Source organism: Ahaetulla prasina, chromosome 12, assembly GCF_028640845.1.
Source record: "Ahaetulla prasina isolate Xishuangbanna chromosome 12, ASM2864084v1, whole genome shotgun sequence".
Classification (NCBI taxonomy): Eukaryota; Metazoa; Chordata; class Lepidosauria; order Squamata; family Colubridae; genus Ahaetulla; species Ahaetulla prasina.
Window position 1 is genome coordinate 7177738 of NC_080550.1, and position 22343 is coordinate 7200080.

At 43.8% G+C, this 22343-nt stretch overlaps 1 protein-coding gene across 3 annotated transcripts in view; it reads right to left on the reverse strand.

Annotated features, from left to right (window-relative positions):
• Positions 1-22343, reverse strand: part of ADCY7 (adenylate cyclase 7) — a 77005-nt gene that overhangs the window by 24335 nt on the left and 30327 nt on the right. For 2 of the 3 annotated variants that reach the window (XM_058154920.1, XM_058154918.1), the window contains exons 5-14: positions 19252-19401; positions 18066-18211; positions 17789-17900; positions 15974-16101; positions 15297-15455; positions 8695-8827; positions 5425-5610; positions 3084-3127; positions 2148-2201; positions 481-561 (exon numbers count right to left, since the gene is read on the reverse strand). In XM_058154920.1, coding sequence (XP_058010903.1) covers positions 481-561; positions 2148-2201; positions 3084-3127; positions 5425-5610; positions 8695-8827; positions 15297-15455; positions 15974-16101; positions 17789-17900; positions 18066-18211; positions 19252-19401 — 1193 coding nt within the window. The remainder of the gene's footprint in view (positions 1-480; positions 562-2147; positions 2202-3083; positions 3128-5424; positions 5611-8694; positions 8828-15296; positions 15456-15973; positions 16102-17788; positions 17901-18065; positions 18212-19251; positions 19402-22343) is intronic. The other variant, XM_058154919.1, reaches the window with a different exon arrangement.

Sequence of the window (22343 nt, forward strand, 5' to 3'; positions counted from 1 at the left end):
TGGTGTGTGGGGAGATGCACCAGCTATTCTGGGACGAGGCTGTTTTGTTTGGGGTCGCACTATAGCGTCATTTAGTTTCACTTACGTAAAGTGAACTCAACTTATGCGCGGGTGATACAAATAGTATATTTTCAGAAATTTAAATTGCCACGGGGAATTTTATGAAAACCTAATGAAAATGTTTTTAAATAATGCTATGAAATTTTTTTTAAAAGTCAATTAATTAAAAAAAAGGAAAGTGCTTCAGTTATCGGACAAAACCCCTACCGCCCACCATGAAAGCTGGAAGGCCCAGTAGTGGGCGGTAGGGACAAAGGTTGACTACCACTGTACCAGAGGAACCGGCTACCGACAGCCCACGCAAGCCCACGAGATGAAGCGGTGACATATTTCTGTCACACCCTTTCTTTTGGCTGAAAATGGAGAAGGAATCTCTTCTCCTTCTCCGATCTTGCAAAAGGACCACTTCTGCTTTCTTACTTGGCTGAACTCAGGCCCTCAATGGTCGACATCATCTTATCGTTGATTTCCTCCTCCATTCTTCCTTTCTGAGACGTATTTCTAAAAAAAGAGAAACAAAGGGGGAAAAATTACCCCGTGAATAGGGATTACCCCCAAACATTCAGAGAAACGACTAGGATGGGAGGTGAACATCCAACGTTAACTAAAAGACCACTTCCCAAGCTGAAGAAAATTCAATTTTGGCTGCTAGGATATCGAGGATGAGAAATTAAGAGTTGTGAGGAGGCAGAGATTCAGTCTGTATTAAACTGTAGCGATCATCCAAAAATTGTACATGGCTGGAATAATTACTGCATGGATTTGTGTGATTTTTATGGCTTTACACTTGAGAAAGAAAGTTCCTGGGCTGAATTTGCATCCTAATTCATAAATTGGCTTGTTTGGCGATAGCTAAGCAGGACATGGGACAGTGGTGGGTTTCAAATTTTTTTGCTACTGGTTCTGTGGGTGTGGCTTCATGGGTGTGGCATGCCTTGGTGGGCGTGGCAGGGGAAGGATACTGCAAAATCTCCATTCCGTCCCCAATCCAGGGGAACGTGACTGCAAAATCCCCATTTCTTCCCAATCAGCTGGGACTTGTGAGGCAGAGAATAGATGGGGGCGGGGCCAGGGCCTCTGGTGGCTCAGACTGCTAAGTCAGTCTGTTATTAACACAGCAGCCTGCAATTACTGCAGGTTCAAGCCCCACCAGGCCCAAGGTTGACTCAGCCTTCCATCCTTTATAAGGTAGGTAAAATGAGGACCCAGATTGTTGGGGGCAATAAGTTGACTTTGTATATAATATACAAATAGGATGAAGACTATTGCTTAATATAGTGTAAGCCGCCCTGAGTCTTCGGAGAAGGGCGGGATATAAATTCAAATAAACAAACAAACAGTTAGAATTTTTACTACCGGTTCTCCGAATTACTCAAAATTTCCACTACCGGTTCTCCAGAACTGGTCAGAACCTGCTGAAACCCACCTCTGGCATGGGGAGCTCAGTAAAGAAGCTCACAAACCATGATTTATGGTTTAGCTTGCTCCTTGGGAATCCAGGCACTGTTATCTTTTTGAGGGATGTCTAAGAGCAGTTGGCAACTTTAAGAACTGTGGACTTCAACTCCCAGAATTCCCCAGCCAGCCATGTCGCTCCACAAGACTTGAGTCTTTAATAGTTTTCATTGTATAAAATACAAAAAAAGAAAAGAAAAGAAAATAGGAAATTAAGGGAAAGAAAAGGAACCGGAAAAGGGGGTGTGAAATACAAGGGGAAAGAGAAAGAAAAGGGGGCATTGACTTCCAACTCTTCCTAGCACGGTACAAGATAAACGCACTCCAACCTCCACTTTTTGCTTTTACATATTAATCTATAACTAGTCATTTCTGTAACACCAAATCTTTCTAATCAACAAAACCAAGATCAAATTTTCACATTTTATTTTCTTCACAAGCGTCGGTCCACAAGACTTAAAAGTTGCCAAGGATGGGCATCCCTGCTTTAGAGAGAAAGGTGAAATGAAAAATTACCAAGAGAATTATCAGCAGCGCTACAGCACAGAGAAAAGGAAAAGAAAAACAACAACAACAACAATAACAACAACAACAACCAATCACTGAAAGTTAAAAGAGGAAGAAAAACTCACTTATAAGTTAGAACAGGAGGAGGACAGAAGTGGTGCTGTCTAGATCCATCGAAACTAACAAGGTACACAGAGAAAGAGAAAGAAAAGTTGGATGGAATGCGTAGATCCAGGCCAAGAATTAGCAAATCAATTAAAACATTTCCCTTAAAATTATAGCATCTCTCCTGGGATACTTGCATCCTCCCAGGGCAGGGATCGGCAACCATAAACACTCAAAGAGCCATTTGGACCTGTTTCCCACAGAAAAGGAAACACCAGGAGCCACAAAATCTGGGTGGGCGTGGCCAATTCGATGTCACTCACTTCCACCAGTCACATGACACCGCCCCAGCCACGCCTACCCAGATAAACCTCCAAGTGCTTCAACGACCCCCTAAAAGGATGCAAATGACCAGCTGTCTGCAAGGAATATAAATCCTTCCATTCCCCACCATCCAGCCAGAGCTGAAGAAGCTTCTTGGATGAGAAGCGAAATGTCTTCAAAGAAAAACCAAGAAAGTCCAGTTGCCTCTTGAAAAAGCACCTTAGGGATATCTTTCCCCAGAATTTCAGAAGCCCTGGTCACAACATTTCACCAGATTGGAGAAGAAGGGTCTAACGGATGATGGAAAAGCAGCGCCCGAGAATCGAAACATTTTGTGGTAGGGAAAACGGTACACGACATTTCTGTAACAATTAGCCCCCATTTCTTTAGGAAAACTTAAAGACAGAGTCTGGAGTTTATAGAGACTCTCCTTTAATTCTATTGTGCATGCTGGCCGTCGATCTTTCTCCTTCCTTAAAGAGCGTTTTTTTGCAGGCTGGAGGATTAAGAAAAAGTACTGAAGCCAAGTCTTGACCAGGCAGGAAAGAAAGATATTCTGAAAACCGCTTTGAGTCGCCATGGGGGAATGGCTGGCAATATAAATTTAATAAATAAATAAATATGCAACTTGCCTCTCTGACGTCCGTTGACGACTCGCGAGCTGCAAGGCTATCTCCTAAGCAAGGGGAAAGCATAGAGAAGAATGTTTTACTTGTTGAAGAAGTAAACAATGCATATAGATTTAGTAATCTAAATATTATAGGTAGAGGTAAAGGTTCCCCTTGCACATATGTGCTAGTCAGGGGGTGATGCTCATCTCCGTTTCAAAGCTGAAGAGCCAGTGCTGTCCAAAGACGTCTCCGTGGTCATGTGGCTGGAATGACTAACACCAAAGGCGCAAGGAACGCTGTTACCTTCCCATTAAAAGTGGTCCCTATTTTTCTACTTGCATTTTTTACATGCTTTCGAACTGCTAGGTTGGCAGAAGCTGGGACAAGAAACGGGAGCTCACCCCGTTACGCAGCACTAGGGATTTGAACCGCTGAACTGACGACCTTTCGATCGACAAGCTCAGCATCTTAGCCTCTGAGCCATCAAGCCACCACGTCACTTATCTAAATATTATAGGCACCTATAAATAAAAAGGGCTCTAAACTCAATTCTCCAGAAGATAAAAAGTATCATAAATGGTTGGGAATTGCTATAACGTCCCCTTCAGAAGTAGGAGATAAGAGAGAATTATTTTGGGATATACTGTGGTATTAAAATACCATAAAATAAAATAAATAAATAAATAAATATTAACTAGATGAAAGTGTTGAAAATGAAATGATAAAGAAATATGTAAGAATAATATGGTAGAAGTGGGAAAAAATAAGATATGGTGGAAAAGGACTGTATGTGATTATATGAAGATGAATGAATAGAGTTTGTCTACATTAAATTTTAATAGAAATGTAATAATAAGGAATTTGACAATATTATTAATTGTGATATCGACGTAAAAAATGTTAATTGTAAAGGGAAAAAAAGGCTGAAATCATGAAAGTGACGATTTATGCAAAAAAAAAAGGAATAGAACATGTTTGTGACAAACCACAGCAGATGGAAAGGTGAAAATAAGTAATATAAGAATATTATTAATTCTGGTAATAATGCAAATTAAGATGAATATTTTATTGTTCATGATTGGGAATTAGAGAGACATTTCCGGAAATGAAGGAAGAATGTAAACAACTGGAGTGATTGTAACAGACAAGAAGCGTAAAGTGATGTGATTTAAAAATAAAATTGAACAGGGTAAAAAATGATGGAAAGAAAATAATATGGCAGAAGTTGAAATAAGAAGAGGTGGAGAAAAATGATGAATTTGTGATAAAGGATGTATAAAAGAGATAAATATTGAAAAAATGGGTAGATAAAGATATATGATTTTGATTATATAGAAGATGTGTAACATGTGACCTGGTCAGCACTCTGTTCATAAAATATGTATGAGGAAAAGAAAATTTTTTCAATAAAATTTGTCTTTTAAAAAAGGAAGAGGAGGAGGAGGAGGAGGAGGAAGTGAACAAGGGCAAAAGCCTTGTGACCTCTACAAAACTACTACCGTTTTTCCCTGAAAATAAGACCAGATCTTACATTATTTTTTGCTCCAAAAGCTGCATTAGGGCTTATTTTCAGGTTAGGTCTTATTTTGGGGAAAATGCAGTACTAATTTTGTCCATCTGGCTGATGATCTTAACTGGAGCTTATTTTGGGGAGGGCGGGGCTTATATTATGAGCATCTTGAAAAATCATGCTAGGACTTATTTTCTGGTTGGGTTTTCTTTTCGGGAAAACAGGGTAATGTTCTCCATTCTCAATCTTTGCAGCTCTTTCCCCCTTTGCTATTAAATTATGTATTTATATCTTATCTCCATTACAAATGGGAAACACGGCCATTGTAGGAGGAGTGGCGGTGGAATTAAAAGAGGGATCACCTGACATAGCCACAAGCAAATTAAATCCAACTACCCTTGAATTCTGTGGACCCTTATCTAACTCAGTGCTGGGTTGCCCCCGGTTCTGACCAGTTCTTGCGAACCAGTAGTAAAATCGAGGGGAGGCTCCGGGCACCGACCCCGATGCCATCAGGAAGCTTCTGTGCCTGCGCAGAACTGCGCGCACGTGGTCCCACCGCAAACCAGTAGTAAAAGTAAGTAGAACCCACCCCTGATCTAAGTCCAAACAGCCACTAACTTTAGTCGAGAAGATTCCTGTGCCTAGGCATGAGTAGCAAATAAGTCAGTTTGATTGGCTACTTCACACTTGGACTTGTTCTTTCACACCTGACATTCACAGACACGAAAAAAGAATGTGTTTCTATGTGAGACATTTTTCCTGTCCATGAGAAACCTCATGCGTGCCTCCATATCTCGTCAGATCTTGTGCTTGGAAGACAAGTTTGAAGAACGTGCAGCCAAGATTCACCTTCTTGCGTCTGCGGCTGGGCGCAGAAGTGTCACTGCTCACACTCTCTCGGTGGTTCAGGTGGGAAAAAGGGCGAGCTGCTCCCCACGATTCCAAGTATCGTGACATCCGGACAGAGGCCCTCATCTTCAAGCCATCCTGCACTCTGGATTGAGGAAAATGATTGTTGGTGGCCCGCTGTTTTGACTAGAGAGAGAGGGAGGGAGGGGGAGCGAGACAGAGAGAGAGAGAATATAAATTAATGATTACATTGGCCACATTATTTATTTTACCTTCCGGAGTCTTTAGTGCTCTCTGGAGTGGTGCGGTGGCCTAGAGGTGGAGCTCTCGCCTCACAATCAGGAGGCTATGAGTTCGATCCTAGGTAAAGGCAGATATTTCTCTCTCTTGGCACAATTAGAATACATCTGCTGAACAAAACTCCACATTGGTGACAGGAAGGGCATCTGGCCAGTAAACACTCTGCTAGCTTCATTCAATTGCCCAGACTCCACTCCGCAAGGGATTATGGGGTCATTAAAAGAAGATGATGCTCTCTGAGCTTGGTTGTTTACTAGCCGACATTTCAACTTGGTTACATGATCAGTGTTGTTGAGTGTGGGGTTTACTCTCTGTTTATATACTATAGATTGCCCAGCCGGTATTGGTGGGGATGTGTTTTTCTCCTCCATAGTTCCTTGATTAGGTATTGTTTTCTGCTAGACCGTTTGTCTGGGATTAATCCTTGCTTATCTGGGCGTTGGTTGCTGGAGAAGATGTGTTCTAGTCTCTTCTTAGCTTTTTAAAATTGTCTCTTTTGAATGGCATATAAATATAGCTTATCTCCGTGTCTGTTGGCGGCTGATTTATCAGAAAGCCAAACTTCCAAGAATTCCCTACCATTTTTGGATTTCGCTTGGTCTAGGATGCAGAGTTTCCCAGTTGAAAATATGCTTGAGCTCTCACACTGATGATGTTACCTACTTGGATAAGGAAACATCTGCAAGCCAATAACCAAAGTGAGAAAGTACCAAGGGCCGCGGTGTGGCTCAGGCTGTAAGAAGCCTGTTATTAAAACACAGCTGCCTGAAATTACTGCAGGTTCTAGTCCCACCAGGCCCAAGGTTGACTCAGCCTTCCATCCTTTATAAGGTAGGTAAAATGAGGACCCAGATTGTTGGGGGGGCAATAAGTTGACTTTGTAAATATACAAATAGAATGAGACTATTGCCTTACACACTGTAAGCCGCCCTGAGTCTTCGGAGAAGGGCGGGATATAAATGTAAACAACAACAAAAAACAACAACAACAAAAAAGGACTCCAGAGTTCAACCCTGAGCTATAGATATTCTCTTCTATATTTTATCTTACATTCTGTAGGCTTAGTTGCTGCTACAAATGCTGACTTGGAGCACCTTTGAGTCCTACTAAGGGTAAACAGGATTACAAGAGCTACAAAAAAAAAAAAAAACCCTTCGAAACCAGTTAATAGCAAGCATTAACCTCCACAAATGGTGATTGATAATGGATGCATGTAGTCTTTACCCAAAGAAAAACCACTTTTATCCAATTCTGCGTAATTCACCCTGGGTTGGGAAGCACTGTTCTACAAGAATGTAGCCTTCGTAGGGTTATTCATTCCGAATGGTGACTGACTGCGGCCCGCTATGTTCCGCAAAGTAGCACTAATATCCTTTGTTAATGAGAATATCGAAGGCAAACAGGTGGCCATTGGCCTTGGAATTCTGTCAAAGCTGTAGAAATTGTTGAAAAACAGAGTGGAGGGGGGCGGGGGAAACCCCGAACCTCTTTTGTAAGCTGAGGAAAGCAAACTAGGAGTATTCATTGTGCAATGGCTTTTCTTTTCTTTTTCTTTTCTTTTTTTAAAATCGGTTCTTCTCAAACTGCCGGTAGAGCTGCACTTAAAGCGAGCGTGGGAGTCTGAGAGCTTATTCTGTTTAATTACACACATTTAAAGAACAGCAGTTCTGGATTCCTGAAGAGCTCCTTGGCGATTGAAATTTAAAAGCCATTGTTTCCCCGGGATCGGTGGTTCATGGCAACTGAAGGTTTAATATATTCTCTCTCCCCCTCCTTTTCCAAGGGCACGCAACCAAAATAAAAGAAAAACTTTCCAGGTTGCAGGCTTCAGTTTAGTTCGGCTTTGGATACTTCACCTGATTCTCATTATTCCCCACTTCTGTTCCAAACCTGGTACAACCACAACACATAATAAAGATCTAAAACAAAACAAACACACACACAAAGGTGGAAGCCAGCAGAGAGATGTGGGTTTGCAAAATAAAATCGTGGGCCACCTGATCAAAGGCAAGCTGGGTGTCAGCTGAAGAATATATATATTTAGACAACAGAACTCAATGGTATTTTTAGATTAGAATCATCTCTCTCTGCCTACTTCTGTTTCTTATCATTTCCCCCCCAGCTTTATATTTTGCATGGATATGCTACGGAGACTCAGATGTGGCCATGGTTGTCCCAAAGGTGCTTTTTTCAAGAGGCTGTCTGGTTTTTCTTTGAACATGTTTCCCTTCTCATCCAAGAAAGCTTCTTCAGCTCTGGGTGGATGGTGGGGAATGGAAGGATTTATACTCCTTTCAGACAGCTGGTCATTTGCATCCTTTTAGAGAGTTGTTGAGGCCACTCGGAGATTTATCAATGTCATTAAGGTTTTTTCAGAGCAATTCGTAGCTGGCCTAGTTCACACAAGAACACTCTTGACCCTGTCAATCAGAATAGAGTCGGAGGGGACCTTGAAAGTCTTCTAGTCCAGGGGTCTGCAAACTTGGGTCTTTTAAGACTTGTGGACTTCAACTCCCAGAGTCCTCAGCCAGCTTTGCTGGCTGAGGAACTCTGGGAGTTGAAGTCCACAAGTCTTAAAAGACCCAAGTTTGCAGACCCCTGTTCTAGTCTAACTCCCTGCTCAAACAGGAGACCCTATAACTATACACCAGTGTTTCTCAACCTTGGCAAACTCTAAGATGTGTGGACTTCAACTCCCTTGTTAGCTGAGGAATTCTGAGAGCTGAAGTCCATACATCTTAAGAGTTGCTAACATTGAGAAACACCACTCCACGCCATTGTACCGGGTTACATGTTCTTAGTTTTCCATGTGTGCAAACTCAACCAATCGTGAACTACCCAGTACGTCATGTTAACCCACAATTCAGCATGGCACACGCGAAACGAGAAACCCAGAAATGTCTGTGTGCTCATAGTTTTTGTTTGTTTGTTTGTTTGTTTGTTTGTTGTTTTACATCAAAGAATACCTACCCTGGGGTCAATCACCAAATAAGTCTTGATATTCATGGCTTCAAGATAGGGATCCCGGAGGTGCCCATTGCCTTCTTCCACCTCGTAAGCTTTGCCAAGATGATTTAGGGTTGCTTCTGTGATGTGCACACGGCTGCAAAGAGGACGGGGGGGGGAGGGGGGGGGAGAAGGAGAGAGAGAGAGAAGTGTACAAAGGGCTGAAATGTTTGCAGAAACGTCATCGCCAGGAATCGATTACCATTACAATGGCGGCGGCTGCCGAAAGCTCTCTGCTGCTACACATTTGGCAGCCAAAATCAAGATCCCTGGCAGGATTGCTCTTGAACAGCTCAGCTGGATAGAACATCCAGTCGTGCCAATTCTCAGAACTTTGTGCAGTGTTTGCGACTGTTTTTTTGAGGGGGGGGAGAGAGAGATGGAGGGAGGGAGGGAGGGAAAGAGGAATAGAGGGAAGAGAGAAAGACCAAGGGAAGGAGGGAGAGAGAAGGAGGAACAGAGGGAGGAGAGAAAGACCGAGGGAGGGAGGGAGGGAAAGAGAGAAGGACAGATTGAAGAAGGGAGGGAGAGAGAGAGAAGGATAGAGGGAGACAAAGAGAGGGAGGGAGGGAGGGAGGGAAAGACAGAAGGAAGAAGGGAGGGAGAGAAGAATAGAGGGAGGGAGACAGAGAGGGAGGGAGAAGGAGGGAGAGAAGAAGGGAGGGAGAGGGAGGGAGAGAGAGAAGGAGGGATGGAAGAAATGAGAGAGAGGGAGGAAGGGAAGAAGGGAGGAGGGAGGAGGAGGAAAGAGAGAAGGACAGATTGAAGAAGGAGGGAGAGAGAAGGATGGAGGGAGGGAGACAAAGAGAGGGAGGAGGGAGGAGGGAAAGAGAGAAGGACAGATTGAAGAAGGGAGGGAGAGAGAGAAGGATGGAGGGAGACAAAGAGAGGGAGGGAGGGAGGGAGGGAAAGAGAGAAGGAAGAAGGGAGGGAGAGAAGAATAGAGGGAGGGAGACAGAGAGGGAGGGAGAAGGAGGGAGAGAAGAAGGGAGGGAGAGGGAGGGAGAGAGAGAAGGAGGGATGGAAGAAGAGAGAGATAGGGAGGAAGGGAAGAAGGGAGGGAGGGAGAAGGAGACCCCAACAATAATCTTCTTGTAAATTACATTTCAACGTAACTTGATTCAAAGGAGTTCTTGGTGCTCTCTGAGCCTGATTGTTTCCTTGCAGGCATTTCATTACCCAAACTAGGTAACGCCACGAGTCCTCCATTTACCTCTACATATCTTATTTCAACACCATCCCCACCACCCCGAGCTACAAATATGCTACTTTACTGGGAGCTTGGTTTTCACACATCACAAACCGTAACGTGCTTTGTTAATTTGGATCCGCTCTGTTTTCTCTGACCGTGCACAATCCTGGTTTAGTTAACAAGCCATGCTTCAGCATCTCATGCAAACCCAAAAAGAGAGGAGAAGTGAGGTGGAGGTGGGGGGGAGAGCAAAGGAAGGCACTGAATAACAACGGAACAAGGTCTGAGGAGTGTGTCATAATTCTGGCTCACCCTTGTGACACGCCACTCTCTCTTCATGTATTCTTCTTGGGAAAGTGAAATTAGAAAGCAGGGAAGAAAAGACTATATAAACGTTATGAGTTCCCTCCTGGGAGAGGAGAATTACACATAAAAGAAGCCACAATTACCAGTACCAAGGACTGGATAAAATAACAGTCGTTAGAAAGCAGGACACCTAAGTCTTTTGTATGAAGAGTAGAACAGGCCAGTTTGGAAAAAGACTGTATTTCTGAGAAGTTCCTTCAATGTGTTTAATGACTAGACAATTAAACTAAATAAAGTAGCAGTCTCCACGGCTTGACTGACAGATCTAAGGATCTCACAGTAGCTCTGGCAAACAACTGAATTCTTCTTAAATATTGTTGTGGTCCACCAGCAGCCTGCAGAGCTGGCAGCAGAGTCGGACAGTGAGGGGCTGGGAAGGACAATGGGCCAGTCCTGGAGTCAGGGGAAGGCCCGGACGAGGGTTCTGTGTCGGAGGCAGAGATGGGGCCAGGGCCATCTGGGAGTGATGCACGGACTCCGGAGCCTCCAGAGGCAGACAGCAGAGAGGCAGAGGAACAGGAGCAGCTTGTTCCTAGTGTATGCATGCAAAGAACTGCCAGAAGGTAAGAGCAGCTAAAGCAAAAAGGACGGCTCAGGAGTAAGGTCAGGAGATGATTGGCCCCTCCCATAAGGCTTAAAAGAGCAGCAAAGGCTCTTGGGCTTTATGTAGAAAAGCAACGTTGCTACATTTGTTTCTAGCCGTAGTCTCTTGTTTCTGAACTTCGTGGGGCTTTGCCAAGAAAAGCCTTTGGCAAGGTGCTAAAAAAGATAAAAGCTTGTGATAAGGCCGAAGGACTTTTTATGAAGGACTTTGTTTTGGACTTAATTTGGACTAAGCTGAGAATGAAGTAATTCTCAGCTGTTCTAATAAAATATGTTTGTTTAGGACTGATTGTGTCTGGTAATAACTACTTGGTCATAACAAATATCTGGGGTGAAGAGGACATACAAATGAACACATACACACATCCAACATCCTCCAGCATCTCACCGCTGTTCTTTGCCACCCTCAGCATCTACTGCCAAAAGTAACCAACTCACATTGTCTCTAGGCAGAATCAGTGTCAGTTGCAAATAACTAGTAGCATTCACTGGAGTAAAAGTACAGAAGAGTTTACTGTTGCTTACCTAGAATCTAGTCAACTAACACTTGGTGTTAAATTGGTGCTAGATAAAGGTCAATGGAATTCATGGTTGGGCTGGACTTGGGTTCTCTCCCGGCAACGCAATGACTCCAAACTGATGACCTGCTTAACTCCGCCTTTGTTGTGCCTCATCCTCCCTCCTCCCCTCAGCCGGGCCCCTCCCATCCCCTCCCAGGCCTGCTATAAGATTCAGAGTCTGATAATGAAGAGGAACGGCCTGGCATGCCTCCAGCCCCCAGCCTTGGCCCCATGCCCGGACAGAATGTCAGGAATGAACAAACAAACCTCACTCCTACAGCATGTGAGCAGGGAGCCAGCCACGTGCTAGAATTACCGGCAGCAGATCCAGAGGAAGAGAATTCACAGTGGGAGAATCCCCACTTCCGGAGATCTGAGAGGCGATGTCAGCAGAAGGAAGGGAGGGGCAGGCCTGGATAAGTGCTGAGTCATGGAGCCACATCCCACAGCCTATATAAAGGACCAGCTTGAGTCAAGCAACTTTGAATCAAGCAAAGTCTCATTTAGTTTGCTGAAGTCACAACTTGGATTCCTGCCTGCCCTGAGAAATCTGAAAGGAATTTGGCAAAGCTGCAGAGGCTTCGTGGCCACGCTTGATACAGACTTTCTAGACCCGGTCGTCGGAGGGGGAGGGGGACACGACAGCCTTCTATCTTTGCTTGCTCCTCTTGTTTATTTTTGAACATCAGTTTTTGTCTGTTTTTCTACCTCCTTCCCTCGATTCCCCAACACAGTCTGGATTTCAGACCGGTTAAAAGCACCCTTCTGGCTTCTTTCCCCCATTATGTTTGTCTACAAAGCGCTTGGCAATATTACTCTGATGAGTAGTGTCCCTTTCAACAAAGGAGATGAATGTGGTGTCAATCAAAGTGATTATTACTACGTGCTTAGTGCCGAGGTACCCTCAAGACGGGGTAGCAAATGGCCCGTTGTGTTTTCAACTGGAAGAAGGCTTCATTCAATTTTAATTCCATTTTAGACTGAAAGCACTTTTCTCTCGTCTCCTTCCTGCTTCGGTAACGTCTGGGTGTATCATATTCTACTATGCCGTTCTCCAAGAGTTTACTCAGCTGGCTTGCATTGAGGGTTCTCCACAACGTACGACTTACTTAGTAATACGCACGTACGCACTCACACCAAAACACTTTCCAATGTTACAAAAATAAAATAGCATATGCCATTATGGGATTGTTTGTGCTTTTCTATAAAACAAGAACTGCCCAATATATTGTTAACCTGAGAAGAACCAATGAAGACTAACAACAGCTCTCAGCCTCTGTCGAGATAATGGTGGAAACAGAATGCCGATATTTTTTTTATTTTGCTCCAACACCTAACAATGTGGCACACTATCATTTATTTGAGATTTTATCAGCTAACTAGGTGAATCCATAGGTCCTCTGGTCTTCAAAAGCTTTAGTCTAGAACTATATGGAGCCATATTTGTGGGCATGTGAGTGTTGCCCTAGCTCAGCTCCAGCCTACATGCGTGTGCTGGTCAGCTAATTTTCAGGCCTTCCAGACCCACCGGAAGTTGGGAAATGTGCCATTTCCGGCCTCCGGAGGGCCTCCCGGGAGGTGGGGAAGGCCGTTTTCATCCTTCCCAGGCTCCAAGAAAGCTTCTGGAGCCTGGGGAGGGCGAAAAACAGGCCTACCAGGCCCACTGTTCTATCGCGTGCCAAAAGTGGAGGGAGAGCAGAGGGGTCATGCGCGCATGTGCGGAGGGCGGGGCACATTGAGTTATGGGTGTGGGCACATGCATGTGTGAGGCCTCCCCCGCACTCCCCCCGCTTTTGGCACACGACGGTAAAAAGGTTAGCCATCACTGGGCTAGAAGACCTACGAAGTCCCTTCTAACTCTGTTATTTTGTTATTCTGTCATTCCGTCAACTTCACTCATTCACTTCATTCGTTTATTCACTCGTTCGTTTAGTCTCAAGAACAAAACACGGAGTAGCAGGGGAAGCTGTTTAGCGTTCTCTCACTCCCTAAGACCAACCCCGAAATGCAAAAACGGAGGTAGGAGGATGATACAAATAGCTTTGAATCATCCCTCAGTTTACTGTATATATATCAAATCTTAAGAGGCAGAATTTTTGTTTTTTTGTAGGCAAACATTTGTCTTTTCATAATAATTTAAAAACACTTTAAAACAGGGGTCTCCAACCTTGGCAACTTTAAGCCTGGAGGACTTCAACTCCCAGAATTCCCCAGCCAGCAAAGCTTCAAAGTTCTCTAGCTTCATCCTGAACAAGCAAGATGTTGGCAGATATGCAATCATAACTCCAGGAAAAAGACTTGGAGTGAAATACTTTATTCTGCCATTATGTTCTAAAGCTAAAGTGCATTTTTTTCTGATAGCCCACACACTGAGTTACGGCAACTATAAAGCAGGTGTCCAGGTACACAAAGAAGGTGATATTGCACTTCCTGGAGTATCCAGCAAACAGGTAAGCTCATGTACCGGAAAGAATAATCAATCCATCTGGTGCCATAAAAGTGACTAAAAATAAACTCCCTTGTTGCCTCTTCGAGAGGCGAAAATACTGTGAACAAGGCTGGAAATGATTCTGGAGATCCGGGAAAATATTTACAAAGCAGTTTCATCAGTTACAAGATATCTTAGAGTCTCTTTTGCAGCTTTCCATGCCCTTCATAGTAAAGGCGCACGTCTTACTATCCAGAATCTAGTTTAGCAACTCTTGAGTACATTTTGGAGACAATTGTGATTTTTATTAGGTGGTGAATGGCGACCTAAGCTATGAATTTACTAAACAGAAGAGGGAGGGGGGGAGGGAGGGAGGGAGGAAGGAAGAAAGGAAGGAAGGAAGGAAGGAAGGAAGGAAGGAAGGAAGGAAGGAAATTGAATGTAGCTCTTTCTAAATTGTTTACCAAGTTGTGCATCTTCCAACATACATTAAAACAGGGGTGAAATGCTCCCGGTTCTGACCAGATCTTGTGATCCGTTAGCGATCGTGGCCAGTGATTCGGCGATCCGGTAGCGACGGCAGAGCAATGCTCCACCCACCCACCCAGGTGTCATTACTTCCTGGTTTTAACCAGGACGTAATGTGTTTTTTACCTTCTGCATGCACATGTGACGTGCACGCAGGCGGTAAGGAAGGTAAGTAGATTTCACCCCTGCATTAAAATCTGTTTTAGAAATCACATCAAGGAATTGGGATTCACCCAACAGACTCCCCAGAGTGAAGAATAGAGACCCCAACACATCACGACTGTACTGCTCAACTTGGGCAGTATCGCTCTTTCTGCATACTTTTCATACAAAAGAATTCGAATAAAAGCAGCTGACTTCCTAGAAGCCTCCCGATTTCATTCTCACACACAGGAACCGGGAAAATGGGCCGAATGTCCCATTCTCAAATTCAGCACTGAAGACTGATGGCAGAATTCAGGTTATTTTTGGCACTGGGAGAAAAAGTTAGAGTGCTTTGCTTCCCAAATATGACCAAGAACTCAGAATGTGTCATCTTAACACTTGCTCTAATGTCACTGTCAAATCTTCCAGCCAGCTGAAAGATCAGATTATCCCCCAAACATTCTGCATCCTTGGACTAAACCCAACTAAATCAACCTCATCTAGGAAACCGCTCAGCCGCGGGTTTCAAAACCCGTCGCTAGCAGTTCGCTCGTGGGCGCAGTATGCTTCTGCGCATGCTCAGAAGCATACGGGCAGGTGGGCGGTGCCTCTCACTGCCTCCCGCCGCCACTACTGGTTTGCCCGATCCGGGGCAAACTGGTAGCAACCCACCACTGAAACCACTGTACATTTCCACTATCTGCAAATCACGACGACACTCATTGGAATTATTTCTCGTGCTTACCCAGGAATGCCTGCAGATTCCATGCGGTTGGCCAAGGAGACGTCATGGGACCAGACATCATACTGCCATTTCCGAAGTCCGATCACCCCGCAGAGTACGTTTCCGGAATGAATGCCAACTCGCATGTTGATGTCCACCCCTGTGGCTTCCCTAACTTGCCTGCAAAAATAAAATTAAAAAAACCAAAAATTATAAGGACTCCAGTGTGGAAGACGAGATGGGAAGTCATTTGATTGTCCCATCTCTAGAACGTAAGAATCATACTGATTTTTGACTATTTTCTCCTTGTTGTGAAATAACGTTGTGAGGCTGAGGCTGAGGTAAGTTTGGGATTTTATGTATTGGTTTACATCCCACCTCTAGGACTGACTTGTTTTTTCGCCTTACAGTCCATGGGACTCTCTGGAGTCTTCTCCAGCACCATCGTTTAAAGGCCTCAATTCTTTGGCAAATGCGTGAAAGTTTAAACCAGTGTAAACTAACTGCACAACTCTTTGTTTTTACGTGTGAATATTTAACAGAGCAATAAATATAGAAATTGCACTGGTACAATCACAGGAGGAAGAAATTTTCTCCTTTCAGAGGAATACGGGGCCCTATTATTATCTATCACACTGCTAACATTATCTATTCCTGCATTACCACTCCTAACTTACTAACTTTTTTAAAGTACCTACTTTATCGCTTCACACATGTCAAGGCCCATTTTCACACAATTTTTGGCATGTATCGGCAAGGACACAGGTAAGCCCGAGACGCAGTAATAACAGTCTCCCAAAATTTTTATCCTCATGCATTCGTTTTCCTGCAAAAAAGAAAAAAAGAAAATAGCCCGTGAGTCACCAAGCATGGCAAATATGAATTAACCATCGTTTGTCTTAAGCAGTGCAAATTATAGGCTTTCCTGCAGGGAGAAAAGAGATCGGCTGTCATTGCTTCATCTGAAGTAAGACTTTTCTGTATTACAAGAAAATAACGGGGGGAGGGGCAGGGTGGTTCATTTGCAATTTATCTGGGGTTCAAGCCGTGGTGGCTCAGGCTGTAAGAAGCCTGTTATTAAAACACAGCAGCCTGCAATTACTGCAGGTTCAAGCCCCACCAGGCCCAAGGTTGACTCAGCCTTCCATCCTTTATAAGGTAGGTAAAATGAGGACCCAGATTGTTGGGGGGGCAATAAGTTGACTTTGTAAATATACAAATAGAATGAGACTATTGCCTTACACCCTGTAAGCCGCCCTGAGTCTTTGGAGAAGGGCGGGATATAAATGTAAATTAAAAAAAAAAAAGCCAGTGGTGGGATTCAAATAATTTAACAACCAGTTCACCCCGGGGTCAGGTTGACTGTCGTGGGAGGCATGACCCATCCCTGTCCTCCAGCTCCACTGCACATGCGAGACCGATCCTCCCACAATGGGAAAGTGACCCTCGGCAAACCGGTTTTTAAATTCCACCCCCACCCCGCTATCAAAGGGGATCGTGGGCGCTATGCTGCAATGGAGAAACGTGGCCTTCTCCTTCCCTCATGCTGGCTGCTCCATTGCCCGTTTCTCCATTGCAGCGCGGCGCCCAGGATCCGCTTTGATAGCGGGGCAGGGGTAATTTAACAAGCAGTTCGACAGAACCGGTGCGAACCGGCTGAATCCCACCACAGGTTCAAGCACGGCGAATGCAAGAGTGTCTTTCACTTACAGCCATTCGTTGAGAAGTTACAACAGCAGTGGAAAATCTTGCTGGCTGCCTCAGGCAAATTAAAAATTATCCACGTGTAGCCAAAGGCTGTTTTATAGGTAGTCCCCTAGTTAAAACAGTTTGTTTAGTGACTGTTCCAAGTTAAAACGGCATTGAAATAAGTCACCCACGACCGGTTTTCACACTTACAACCGTTGCAGCATTCCTGCGGTCATGTGATCAAAATTTGGGCGCTTGGAACTGATTCACGCTTATGATAGTTGTCTTGTCCGGAGTTGTGTGATCCCCTTTTGCGACCTTCTGACCAGCAAAGTCAATAAGGAAGCCAGATTCGCTTAACAGCCATGTTCCTAACTTAACTGCAGCGATTCCCTTAACAAATGTGGCAAGAAAGGTTGTAAAATGGAGCAAAACTCACTCAACAAATGTCTCGCTTAGCAACCTAAATGTTGGGTTCCTTTGTGGTCATAGGTGGAGGGGCACCTGTACTGCCAAACTATGCGACACCGCGATTTTTAAAAGGATAGCTTATTAAACCAGGGGTCTCCAACCTTGGCAACTTTCAGACTTGTGGACTTCAACTCCCAGAATTCTGGAACTTGAAGTCCACAAGTCTTAAAGTTGCCAAGGTTAGAGACCCCTGTATTAAACCATGCACAAGCTTGTTGTGAGACCGCATAATAAAAAATAAATAATACTTGTGGTTCCTGGTTTACCAAGCAGAATTCACACAACAGGCCAGTTGTTTTCTCAACCTCGACAACTTGAAGATGTGGGGATTTCAATTCCCACAATTGACCCACCTTTGCAATTTGGTCAAATTTTCCAAAGAGTTCATTCAGCATCACCACTAGCTCTTTCGGAGAACAGTCGCTTGCCAAGCGAGTGAATCCTACAATGTCTGCGTACAGGATGCTAAAGAAAGGAGAACAAAAAATATTATGGCCTGGGATTGCTCTATACGCCGAGTCCAACTTGAAGAAGCGGTGACCCCCTCAAGGAAACCTCAAGAACTCGATGGCCTCTTTAAGATACTGACCCCCAGAGAGAAATGCAGGTCTCGGAAATCCCAAAATTTACCTGACGTTCTGGTGCCGTTTCACATACAGGCTGTGGAAATTATTATCATGCTTTTTCATATCGTTGGTTTCTTTTAGACGCTCAATGATGGCAAGTTTCATTCCCATGGATATGTGAGCTGGCAGAATTGAGAGAAGCAAGCTTTCCTTGGAGAAAAGAGGAAGTTTTGAATTGTTCAAAGCAAGAAGGGATCTCACCAAAGGAGGAGGAGGAAAGAAAGACGGTCGGAAGAGCAAACTAAGACATCTAATAAACCTAACCTAACTAATGAGAGCAAAGCCCCCTCGTTCATTAAGCTCATTAATTAGACCATGCAGCGTTCCTTCATTCACTTAGTGCTTCCATCATTGTAGGTTGAAACGCTTGCAAACCTGTGCAAAAACACACATTTGTTTGCTAATGCTCCGCTTCTAATCATGCTTTCCAGAGAGGTTCCTGGGCTATTCAGGAATTATTCTAGAATAATACTGACAAATATTCCTGAATTTTCATTTTAATGGCCACCAAGAAGGCAGCAATACGTCTTGCCGAACCTGGAAGAAAGGAAAATATTTGTAGCTCAGGGTTGAACTGTGGGCTCCTTGGTGCTCCCTGAGCTTGGTTATTTTCTTGTGGATGTTTCCTTACCCAACAAGGTAATATCATCAGTGGTAGAAGGGAGTGGGGTGTGTGGAATGGCGGAGGAAGAGGAGGGGGAGGAGGGGGAGGAAAAGAAGAAGAAGAAGAAGAGGAGGAGGAGGAGGAGGAGGAGGAGGTGGTGGAGGAGGAGGAGGATTGTGTGGTCCTTGGTCCTCTGAGTTTGTTTTCTTCCAGGCATTTCATGACCTAATTAGGTAATATCATCAGTGCTAGAAGAGAGTGGTGTGTGTCAAATGGAGGAGGAGGAAGATGACGATTGTGAGGTCCTTGGGTCTTTCTGAGCTTTTTTGTTTTCTTGCAGATTTTTTATTATCCAACTAGGTAACATCATCAGTGCTAGAGGGGAGTGGCATTCACTACTGATGAAGTTACCTATTTTGGGTCATGAAACACCTGCAAGAAAACAACCAAGCTCAGGGCGCACCGAGCGAACCTGGAACGAGCGATCTGCTGCACTAAATAACTATCTGCACGTTAATCATTGCACCTTAATAATTAACCACGCAGGAAAACATTGTTTTCTTTCACGGTTGGATATCCCACTTACCTGTTGCCTTTTTTCAATTTTCAATTTCATTTGGACTTGGATGCATTTTAAGGTGTAGCGATAGAGGTCCCAGGAGGCGTCTTGCATCTGATGCTTGTGGTACGCCCCCAGCAAATTGCCACAAAGGAAAATGAAGGCGTTCGCCACCAGCTGAGTAAATGAAAAGAGAGCCGTCCAGTTACGATCTGCTCCTTTTGCAGCAGGCGATGCTCACGAGATTCTCCCTAAAGACATCTTGCTGAACAAGCCATCATGGGCCATCTGCATACAATGCTGGTCTAAAAGCAAGCTGCACCATAAATGATAATAACTGAACGCGGCTAAACAAAGAACCCTTTCTTGTTCCAATTTGGCAATAGGAAAGCTTTCACTGATTGGTCCTTCCCCATCAATTCCTCCCAAAGACATTTTTCCGGAGAAAGCCTCCTACCATCTCTTCTTCAATTGCTGTTTTTAACCAATGTTCCACAAAATGCTCCATTCCTTTATTAAACTCATCCCATTCATTTGCTAAACTCATCCCACCCACCACCAAGATCCATCAGTAGCCTACAATTAAAAAAAAAATTCAAACGAAAGTAAAGAATGAAATATTGTAAATAAAGGCAAAAGACAGAGAGAGTGTATGTGTAGACCAGGGGTGTCAAACTCAAGGCCTGCGGGGCCAGTGATGGGTTTCAAATTTTTTTACTACCGGTTCTGTGGACGTGGCTTGGTGGGTGTGGTGTGGCTTGGTGGGCGTGGCAGGAGAAGGATACTGTCAAAATCTCCATTCCCTCTCCAATCCAGGGGAAGGTTACTGCAAAATCCCCATTTCCTCCTGATCAGCTGGGACTTGGGAGGCAGAGAATAGATGGAGGCGGGGCTAGTCACCCCGTTATGCGGCACTAGGGATTCGAACCGCTGAACTGCCGACCTTTCGAACGACAAGCTCAGCATCTTAGCCACTGAGCCACCGCGTCCCTGAAAACTCCTACCAACTAGTTAATTTGCCATGACTTAACTAGCCTATTTTAAATCCAGGAATTCATATATCCCCAGATGAGCTTGCACTTCCAGGAATGGCGTATTTCAGAGTTGTCACTGTTAGGTTTTGTGTCTTTTCTCTCTGACCTAGAGGTTGGTTCATCTTAAAACCGCCTTCAGAAATGTGAAGCTCTCTACTTTGAACCTGCCCTTCCAGATGATCTGGATTTCGTAGGAAGCTTGGAAGAGGCACTAATTTAATTCTTTGCTTTCCTTCTTATTTGACCTCAGCTTTTTTTTTTTTTCCAAATCCCTGAATGATTGTACAGAAGAGGGGAAAAAAGTACAGCTTTTTTTTTTACAAATACTTGTGTGAAACTGGATTTTGTTTTTGGAGAAAAAAGAACCGCCTTCTCCGAATTCTGAAACCTCTCCAAAACTAAATTAACTTCAAGAGGTGTTTGTTGCCAAAGCCATGACTGATACGTTGGCTCATTTGTTAATCCAGGCGATTTCACACCGTGATTAAGTTCGCACATTGTGCTACACTGTTGTGATTTTAGTAAACCAGAAATTGTTGGTTTCTACAACAGGCTACATCATAAATCATAGTCAACAAACTTGGGGGTTGGTTTCCGACACATAATTCCCCATGCAATGGAATACATATGGTACAAATTAACCACACATCCTTCCTACCACTTCTAAAATAGCCAGACACATTCATTAGAGGTGAAAAAAACATAGCAGATTTCAAAGTGAAACCTCAGCTTAACTCAATAATATAAGAATTAGCCTCTTCACTCTTGCATTAAAAGCAAATATGGCTAGTCTAGAGAAAAGAAGGACTAGGGGTAACATGATAGCAGTGTTCTAGTATTTGGGGGGAGGCTGCCACAAAGAAGAGGGGGTCAAATTATTCTCCAAAGCACCTGAAGGCAGAACAAGAAACAATGGATGGAAACTAATCGAGGAGAGAAGCAACCTGGAATTAAGGAGAAACTTCCTAACAATGTGAGTAATTAACCAGTGGAACAGCTTCCCTTCAGAAGTCGTGGATGCTCCATCACTGGATGCTTTTAAGAAGAGATTGTACAGCCACTTGTCTGAAATGGTAAAAGGTCTCATGCTTGAGAAGGGGGTTGGAGTAGAAGACCTCCAAGGTCCCTTCCAGCTGTATTCTGATTAAGCTATTCTCCAAAGCACCTGAAAGCAGGAAAAGAAGCAATAGATGGAAACTAAGAGAAGAGAAGCAACCTAGAACTAAGGAGAAATTTCCTGAAAGTCAGAACAATTAATCAGTGGAACAACTTGCCTCCAGAAGTTGTGAGTGCTCCATCATGGGAAATTTAACAGTGGCATTATGCACAATGTAATAGCTTAATGAAAAGAAGGACATGATAGCAGTCTTCCAATATCTCAGGGGCTGCCCCAAAGAAGAGGGAGTCAAGCTATTCTCCAAAGCACTTGAAGACAGGACAAGAAGCAATGGGTGGAAACTAATCAAGGAAAGGAACAACTTAGAACTAAGGAGAAATTTCCTGAAAGTCAGAACAATTAATCAGTGGAACAACTTGCCTCCAGAAGTTGTGAGTGCTCCATCATGGGAAATTTTTAAGAAGAGACTGGAGAATTATGTCTGAAATCAGTGGTGGGATTCAGCCAGTTCGCACCACTTCGGGAGAACCGGTTGTTAACTTTCTGAGCAATTTGGTGAACTGGTTGTTGGAAGAAATCATTAGGGGAGAGAACCGGTTGTTCAATTATTTGAATCCCACCACTGTCTGAAATGGTATAGGGTCTCCTGTTTGAAGAGGAGGTTGGACTAGAAAATGTGCCAAGGTTCGGTTCGGTTCTATTCTATTCTATTCTATTCTATTCTCTCCACTTTTTGCTTCTAGCACACATATAAGTCATTAAGTCATTGTATTCTCTTCTTTTGCCAAACTAGGAAATTACAGTTATCACATTCAGAGTAAGCCATGATCTTAAAACTCTCACTTTAAATACCTGCCCTGTTTGAGAAACCAAAAGCAAACATACCTAGTTATCACATTTAATTAAAAAAAAAATTTTTTAGGAGAGACAGTCCAAGACCTCCTGTTAGATCTGTTTCCCTGCAGTCC